The sequence below is a fragment of the Micropterus salmoides genome, unplaced genomic scaffold (assembly GCF_014851395.1).
Source record: "Micropterus salmoides isolate LMB-PRFRI ecotype aquatic unplaced genomic scaffold, ASM1485139v1 Ms_hic_scaffold_8, whole genome shotgun sequence".
Lineage (NCBI taxonomy): Eukaryota > Metazoa > Chordata > Actinopteri > Centrarchiformes > Centrarchidae > Micropterus > Micropterus salmoides.
Window position 1 is genome coordinate 25,951,986 of NW_024044570.1, and position 8,499 is coordinate 25,960,484.

Genomic DNA, 8,499 nt, shown 5'->3' on the forward strand with positions numbered 1-8,499 from the left:
ACAAATACGGTTATGTTGACCACTTACTGATGGCATAAATAACACAAGGACAAGAGGGGAAAAAGGAACTTGGATAGTGCATCTTTTATCCAAATAGTAAATTGATCCAATTTACAGGATAATACAAAATAGACTCCAGGCTTTTACATGTCTAGTCATAACAACATGTATGCTAGACATTGTTATCTTACAAAAGCTGATTCATAGATCCTTATGTACATACTAATATGAGCTAGTGCATTATTACAAAATCACTCCAGTGTACAACAAAATATAACATAGATATGGTAGCATGTCTTAATTACCACAGCTATGTTAGAGAACAGAAATCCTTCTGTGATTCAGCAGAGTCTCAATGCAGGAGCTGTGGAGGTGGTGGCTGAGTCGTGATGAAATCAGATTTGAGCTGTGACTAAGCTACCGGCTACCACAGTCATAGATGTGTGTCATCTCCTCTGCTGCAACTGTCCTGCACTTGCAGAGTGTCTCAGTCTAAGAGCGGTGCTCGAGCTTTGCTGGCATTTTCGTTGTTTCTGAGGTTTCTTGCCGGACGTCTTATTCAGTGATGTTTCTGCAGGAGGGACGTGAATCGGCTTCCATGGGACAGGATTGTAAAAGCTGGGTGATGGGTAGTATTTGTCATAGGGACCTGGAATAAATCATACCAATACAATATTAACACATAAAAAGCAAGGCAATATCAGCAAGGCAAATGAAACCAATAAGTTACAAACACATTTGATTCAGTCTGAAAACATGGATGAAAATTTGTATGAAATACATTTTATCAATTATATGGTGGCAGTTAATTCAAAAACAATAAAAGCATAGTTAATAATTCCTAGATGACTGAAGTGACCTTACTTGTTGGGTAGCAAGGTGATTTGGGAGTTGCTCTGCTTTTATCATTGGCTTTTGCCAGCCACTCCTTAAACTTCTCCTCTGCCCTCTTGCGGCGCTCTTTCTCCTGCTCCTCTTTCAGAGCAGCTTCCTCCTGTCAACAAAAAGGGATCTATCAGAATCTTTTTGACTGATCAATAATAACATAACATTTAACTGAAAAATATTTTCATTATAAGCAGAATACTTTAAAAAGATCCACATTACTTTCTCTTTCTTTTCCATTTCTATTTTTTCTTGATTCTTCTTCTGCAGCCAGTCTTTGTATTTTTGCTGAGCTTTCTGTTCAATCTCCCTTTGTTTTTCCTGCTTTCTCTGTATCTCCTCCTCCTCTTTGCTCTGTTTTTGAAGTTGCTCATGCTTCCTCTTGGATTGCAAGAAGAAAACAAAAAACAGATATGTCAGTATTTGATAGTGAGACATTACTGTGTAATTAAACAAACACAAATTACAGTCAATCTGCGATGATGCACATGCTGTGTGGTTTTACTGAGTTTAAAGTATCCACCTGTTCCCTTTTCATCTTTAGCCAATCTTGAATCTTCTCTTCCATGACAATCCTTTTCTGTTCCCGCTCTTTTTCTTGTTGTTCTTTTTTTTCCTTCAGTAGCCGCTCCTAATTCAAAAGATATAAAAATCTTCTACTCCGAGATTCAGACAGGATGCAATAAGAAAGTTTGTCTGGGAGTATGAATAATGTGGACATTTTGTAAAAAAACTATGACTAGTCTTACAGAAACAAAGAAGAGTAAGCACTATAGCAGTTATACAGTGATGTAAATAGTAATTAACTGTGGCTTGCCTCCTCTGCTTTCTTTTCCAATTTGAGACGGTCTTCTTTGGCTTTGTTCACCAACCACATTTCCCATGCACTGAGAGTAGGTGAGCCTGCAGGCTCCATAGCTGCATTCAACATCTGCTCTGAAGGTGTTCTTGGTAGCTCACATCTGCACCAAAAACAGATGTACACTTATTCAACTCCATACTTACATTTTTGTCAGTCTGAACCATGCAGTCTGTCCTCTTTACTTGGTTCAGAAAGTATCTTAAGCTTGGAAACTTCAGCAGTACGTTACCTGACTGGTGAAACTCTGAGTCTGGAGTTCTGCTGGGGTGAAGTTTGCTGGGCCGGGCTAGCCTCAAGATCTTCATCACTGTCAAAACTGTCATGGTAGATGGGAGAAAGCAGAGAAAATGTGTCTTCGTCGTCTGATAGGAGGCCGTCGTCCAAGTCCTTGGATGTGTGAAATTCTTTCCCCTGGCTAGTTTTGACAGGGGTCGAGCTGAAGCCCTTGGACGCAGAGGCAGGACAGTTCGGCATCCTCTCTCCGGACATTACTAGCCGACGTCTGCTTTAAAAAACACAACGTCGACACATGCAAATGATTTATATTAGTTATGTGTGAGTTTTGTCTGTTAACAAATGTCAAATAAAGCGATGCAACCTTTCAGTGAGGCACAATATACAAACACTAACTAGCTCATGTTAACAGCTTTTTTTCACGGTTAGCAAAGTGCGGCTAACGTTAGCACTCAAGGGTAACTTTGCTAACCAACGGCTAGCGGTGGTTAGCTAACTTAGCCATTATCTAACGTGCTCCGACAGTTCAATGCGTTACAATACGTATTAGCAAACTCAACACAGCTTGTGCGCGCAGTGTCTCTAGTAAACTCTGAAACAACTGTGAACATTTAGTGACCTACCTTTGAGCGTATATTTGGAGAAACTCTCGCTGTGGTGCTCGTCTCTGTACTAACGCTGCAACTGACTTGCTAACAACCTCCCCCCATGATACACCACGCCCCCACGCTCAACTGGACGCTGTTTCTGTAACCATGGTGATGCCTGACGCTTTACGCACCAAACGTTTCGAAGTCTTAAAAGATTTTAGTTATAAAGTGATGTACAAGATGTTTGAATATGTCTGTAGGTCGCCTCCGCCTGAAGAGTTTGATTGTCTGTGTCACTGATATTTTTTAATTATTTATTCAAAGCAGAATGAAACGTCAGAAAATCACACAAATTAGTGTTGTGTCGCCTCTAAGTAAAGATTCAACTGAGATTTTGTTCTTGTTGACAATTTAGCAGAGATATGACTTAGCCTATATCTCTTCATGAAAGAAAGGACTGATCCAACTATCCTTATTTATGGGTTACAGGTGGGATACAATGCTTATGCAGATTTATTTGATCTTACTTTCATAATATTTCTCCCTCAAACATTTTGAGTGAAAAATGGGAAATAAATGAAACAATATCGAAATCTATGTTTTATAACTGCTCATTCTTGCCTGAGATTTGGTGACCAGGAACTGTTTTATTCCAGTGTCATTTTGTTCAATGCCTGGGCTGTGCCTTTTGATTGTACTTCGGGGAATCAGTCTATTCCAAACTGTGTGGCAGTTGTTGTCTATCTTGCAGCTCTGATCCAGCTGAGGTTAACCTGCTGATGCACTCACCCACACCTAACATTATCAGTCTAATTACCAGCACACGTTCCAAAATGAGCTCCTTCGCTGAAGGGCTGCTTTCACAAAGAGGTGTGGCATTTTGTGAGTGTTTGTAATTACCTGCCGCACTAAAGTGATTATTTGTCTTGTTTTATGTCTTTTGATGCTTATTATTGTTCTTGAGTTGTAGATCGTCTTTAATGACTCATTGCAAACAATTATTCAGTTTCAGATAAACAGGATTTAAAGAAAAAAGTTCTAAATCAAGTGCCAACAGCCACAGCTAAATTACAGTACCTCTTAATTTTAGCAATACCACAGTGTAGAAATACTTAGTTACAAGTAAAAGTCCTGCATTCAACATTTTGGTAAAGTTAAAGTACAAACGTGTTAGCATCAAATTAGTACTAAAAATAAAATTACTGATTATGCCCCATTTCAAAATAATGTATATTAAAATATAAATATAAAATATATTATATATATTATATATATATATATATAATAATATAAATATAAATTATTGCTACATTAATGTGATCATAATTTTAATGTTAAAGCTATATATATATATATGTTGATTATATTTTGTATTGATTATCAGAATCTGCAAAGCAAAGAAAGTAAAGCTGTTAAATAAATAACAGTGCAGTAAAAAGTACAATATTTGCCTCTGAAGTGTAGTAGGGTAGAGGTAATTATAGCATAAAATGGAAATACTCGAGTATAAGAACCCCAAAATTGTAGTACAGCACTTGAGTAAATGTAGTACTTAGTTACTTTCCACCCCTGCTCTGCATAAGTTGTTCATGAAACAAACAGTGACCACATGCCTGTATCCTGTTGGTAATTATAGAAATATTTCTGGGATGCTCTTTACTTCGCTCCCATCCATCACTCCTCCTGAATACAATTTTCCATAATGTGTCACATCCCCATGAGGCGTCCACAGTTCAGAGTAAGATCATGACGCAGGAGGATCATCAGCCACCAGCACGTGCAGAATGCAGATAGGTGTGTCTGATCCTACGTGTCTCCAGTCCAGCCCCAGAGTCACACCAAAGTGAGGGATTCCAGCCTTGGTCTTTGCTGGTGAGGGGCAGGAGTCCTCATTCAGAGCTCTGCGTGGTCCATTACTGACTGAATTCTTCAGCCAATGGTATGGTGATCAGGGACCTTCAGAAGCAGCCAGAGGGCAGAAGCCAAATGCGCCGGCTCCCCAAGACCTCTCGTCTAGACCAGGGACCACCAAGGAAGTCCCGCAAGAAGCTCCAAGTCATCATCTGTGTACTGCTTGTGGAGCTGTGTGAAAGATTCACTTTCTTCGGGATTGTATGCAACATGATTCTCTTCTGCACTGTGAAGCTGGGCTATGATAACTACCTGGCCGCGACGGTCAACCTGTGCTTTGTAGGAGCCAGTACGCTGACCCCTGTTCTGGTTGGGTGGTTTGCAGAAACCTGCTTGGGAAGGACCAAGGTGCTCTACTTGAGTGTTTTCCTTCATTTCTTTGGTAAGACATAATGGGTTAAAGGTTAATACATGTTGTCTCGTGATGAAATTTGAAACTTCATGGCTTGTTTAGAAATGATTTAGTATCTTGGACTTGTATTTGTCATAAAATTTAAGATTGGATGTAAGTTGATGTAAGAATAAGGCTTGGTGCGGTCACATGTGCCTGTTTAAAAGACAAGATATTTGTTTGAATTTGTGAAATGACGATGCACAAACATCTGACATATTAGTCATTAAGAATTACCTTCTCATTTCCAAAGCATTAGTAACTAAGTTTTGCTATTAAGGTGCTAAACTGGGGCTCTGCTTCCGTGATGTCACACTCCTGTTTGAAATATAGCTGCACCTACATGCCACGACCCTCACAGGTCACCATACTTTCTAGGCACAGCCATGCTGCCCGTGGTGGCATTCCCGTTCGAAGACTTCTACATTGACACTCATCACATGACGCACAAGCTGGAGCCTCGGGAGCGGCAGATCTTGTTCTACATCGGCCTTCTGGCTGCTGCACTGGGCATCGGCGGTATCCGGGCCATCCTCTGTCCCATGGGAGCCTATAGCCTGCAGGGCTACAATCAGCACCAGCTCCTGTCCTTCTTCAACTGGTGGGTGGTGTTGTCACAGTCACTCACCTGGTTAGCCAATAATACGACTCCAAACTGTCATTGATATTGTTACTATGATTAGTTTCATCATCATTTGAGACGTCCTCTTCAGGAAGTTCTTTACAGTTACATCACAATTATTCTGTGCGGAGATCTTGGAGAACAAATAACTCCAATGCTCTAAATCAAAATGATACGTTCTGATAATCCTCAAAATCTGCCTATTAGATTATGAGAAAATTTGCGTTCAGAGTTGCCATTTGGGCTTTAAGATGGTGGTGGTTCATCCTATGAAGAGTGTGAATGTGCTCGATTAATTTTTTATTCAATTTAATTCAATAGGGATTTATTGACATGAGGAACAGAAATATAAAGGACAAAAATATTGTGATTTTGCCATTTATATATGTGTGTATCTATATATGCTGTATGTGTATTTATTTATATACATTTATATACATATTTTTGGCTAGACTGTGGTGCTACAAGAAAGGCGGGAGGCCACAGTAGCCTCATGGTCATGGTGGCGCTGGAGGAAAAGTCAGGGGATCACCAACATTTCTAAGATTCATATTCTGGGAACCATGAATGTACAAAATTTCATGACAATTCATCCAACAGTTGTTGAGATATCTTCGCCTGGACTTTGTCAGACCAAATTGTCATCCCTGGAGCCACACCACTACTGTGGCTAAACTATAATGTGTGATTTTCCAACTACTCATGAGTTATTCTGTGACATCTACAATCAGCATGTCATGAAATTTGTGAGTGTAATATTTGTTTTATTTATTTTTAGGTTCTACTGGTTGGTCAACCTGAATTCCACTGTGGTGTTCCTGGGAATTGCTTACATCCAGCAGTCTGTGGGCAAGAACCTGGGCTTCCTTATCCCCTTCACCTCTGTGCTGCTGGCTCTAATTGCCATACACATGATGCAGAACAAACTCACCTATAAACCCAAGAAAGGTAACATAAAAAGATAGACATAAAAACAGGTATTCAAACACATAAAACATAAATGTACATACAAACATAAAAAAACAAATCCCACCAAATTGTGACTTCATTCTGTTCCTTCTTGTGTCTGTCATAGGTGGATCGTTATTGACCACACTGGGAGTTTTCTTGAACTCTCTCAAGATGTGCTGCCTCCACTATCGCCACCTGAGTGGAGATGTAGCGTCTTGGCTTGACCGGGCCAAGGAGAACAACGGCGGCCGTTACAGTGAAACCCATGTAGAGAACGTCAAAGTCCTGGCCAAGTTGTTCCCTCTTTACGGTCTTCAGCTGCTGTACAGAGCCTGCATCACACAGGCAGGTCACTAGGAACATTATGGATCTTTATTTATTGATTATAAAGCATGAAAAGGGATAATGTCCTTCTTAAGAACATGTCTCCTACAGATTCCTGCAGGTTACTACATACAGACGATGAACTCAAACCTTCACATGAACGACCTCCTGTTGCCCATCGGTGCCATGAATGTGATCAGCATCCTACCTCTGCTGCTCTTAGCCCCAGTGATCGAGTGTGTTACAACTTGTTACCTCTCCATGGACAAAACTCCTCTGGCTCCTGCAAAAGTCATCAGTGAGTATTTCAGTATGTGCACACACACTCAACCACACAAATGCACACATCATTTTAATGTCTCCACCTAAACATCCCTGTGTCTCTCTCGCTCTTCTGCCTCTCTCATCTGCCCTCTTTACTCCCGTAATTATTCTGCAGACCCCTCTCTCATCACCCCTTCCTGTCCCTCCTCCCCTTCCAGCTCTGGGCCATGCATGTGCCACTCTGTCGGTCCTGGTAGCGGGCTTATCTGAGCTGCAGAGGAAGGCTTACCCTCTGGTGGAGCAGACTCTGTCTGGAAAGGTTCTGCAAGTGTCGTCCATGCCGTGTTTCCAGCTGGCTCCTCAGTACATCCTTCTTGGTCTTGCAGAGGCTCTTGTCACCCCTGCATGTGAGTGACACATTTAAGGCATCAATGATTTCATTCCATGCTGGCCTCACCATACACGCTGCATCTTGCCCCCTAATTTATAAAACTAGCCCAAACCAATTGATGCATAACAAGGTAGCTGTTGAGGATCAAACATTTGTGCTGTCACTTCCTCACTGGCAGGTTCCCTCATATCTTTCCAGCTGACCCCGAGCCACATTCGAGGGATCTCCCTGCACTTCCTCACTCTGTCCTATGGAGGGGGCTGCTTTCTGGGAGCCTTCATCATTCAGCTGTTGTACTTCCTCTCTGGAGGTAAAATGAATACAAACACTGTATTATATGTTTTTGTCCAATCACAAATAATAGTGCCACTGGAATTTGATTGACAAATTTACTCGTTCAAAGGTAACTTCTACCCAAACGTACTGCATGCTGGGAACTTAGAAAGATTCTTCTTCCTCCTGGCCACACTGATGGCTATAAATACCCTTGTGTTTTGGAGTGTATCTTACAGGTACAGTATTAGCTCTAACTGCATGGACTAAGTTGAAGTGAAAAACATTTCAGGAAGCATGTGTGTTGGCAAAAATTACATAATTGGATTAAAGCAACTGTGGTTAAATGAATACCCACACGACAAATGTATCCTCTATTGCATTAAAAAGTTGCTCTAAGTGTGTTTTCTTGGTCATCCTGATGTTGTCCAGGTACATAGACCTGAGTGTGCAGGGTAAAGCACTGAACATCAGCCCTCTGACTGAGAAGCTGCTGCATTACAAGGCCTGTCTGCACTTCTACGACACTTTGGATCGCTCCTACACAAAAGCCTCCATTGAATCCATTGAATCTATTTTATGACTGTCTTCACTATGATCTCTACTGTTGGCGGCGCTGGCGCTGCATGTTATTATGTAAAGATCTGTAACTTGGTGAATTGTGGGCTGAACTGTATAAATGAAATAAATATGAAAATATATTTGTTTTTGCAATCATGATGTAATAACTCTCTCTCTCTACATATATAATTCTGTTATCTTATTTATATATTTATTATCTTATTTATATATATAAAGAAA

General features: G+C 40.7%; 2 protein-coding genes across 3 annotated transcripts; one reads left to right on the plus strand and one right to left on the minus strand.

Annotated features, from left to right (window-relative positions):
• Nucleotides 1-69: 69 nt before the first annotated feature.
• On the minus strand, nucleotides 70-2,707 carry ccdc34 (coiled-coil domain containing 34). Of its 2 annotated transcripts, none has more exons than XM_038705563.1 (7): nucleotides 2,605-2,707; nucleotides 1,977-2,249; nucleotides 1,703-1,847; nucleotides 1,409-1,516; nucleotides 1,108-1,266; nucleotides 865-994; nucleotides 70-649 (listed from the first exon to the last, which is right to left on the minus strand). In XM_038705563.1, exons 2-7 carry the CDS (start codon nucleotides 2,234-2,236, stop codon nucleotides 447-449), a joined length of 1,005 nt encoding a protein of 334 aa, XP_038561491.1. In that variant the 5' UTR covers nucleotides 2,237-2,249; nucleotides 2,605-2,707; the 3' UTR covers nucleotides 70-446. The 2 variants fall into 2 exon arrangements, with proteins under 2 accessions (XP_038561491.1, XP_038561492.1); XM_038705564.1 differs by having other exon boundaries at nucleotides 1,977-2,252; nucleotides 2,605-2,698.
• A 1,805-nt stretch (nucleotides 2,708-4,512) lies between these two features.
• slc15a5 (solute carrier family 15 member 5) lies at nucleotides 4,513-8,415 on the plus strand. Its single transcript, XM_038706169.1, has 9 exons — nucleotides 4,513-4,864; nucleotides 5,252-5,474; nucleotides 6,274-6,443; nucleotides 6,571-6,791; nucleotides 6,882-7,068; nucleotides 7,253-7,441; nucleotides 7,604-7,735; nucleotides 7,829-7,937; nucleotides 8,131-8,415. The coding sequence occupies exons 1-9, from the start codon at nucleotides 4,513-4,515 to the stop codon at nucleotides 8,279-8,281; spliced, it is 1,734 nt and encodes a 577-aa protein (XP_038562097.1). The 3' UTR covers nucleotides 8,282-8,415.
• Nucleotides 8,416-8,499: the final 84 nt, after the last annotated feature.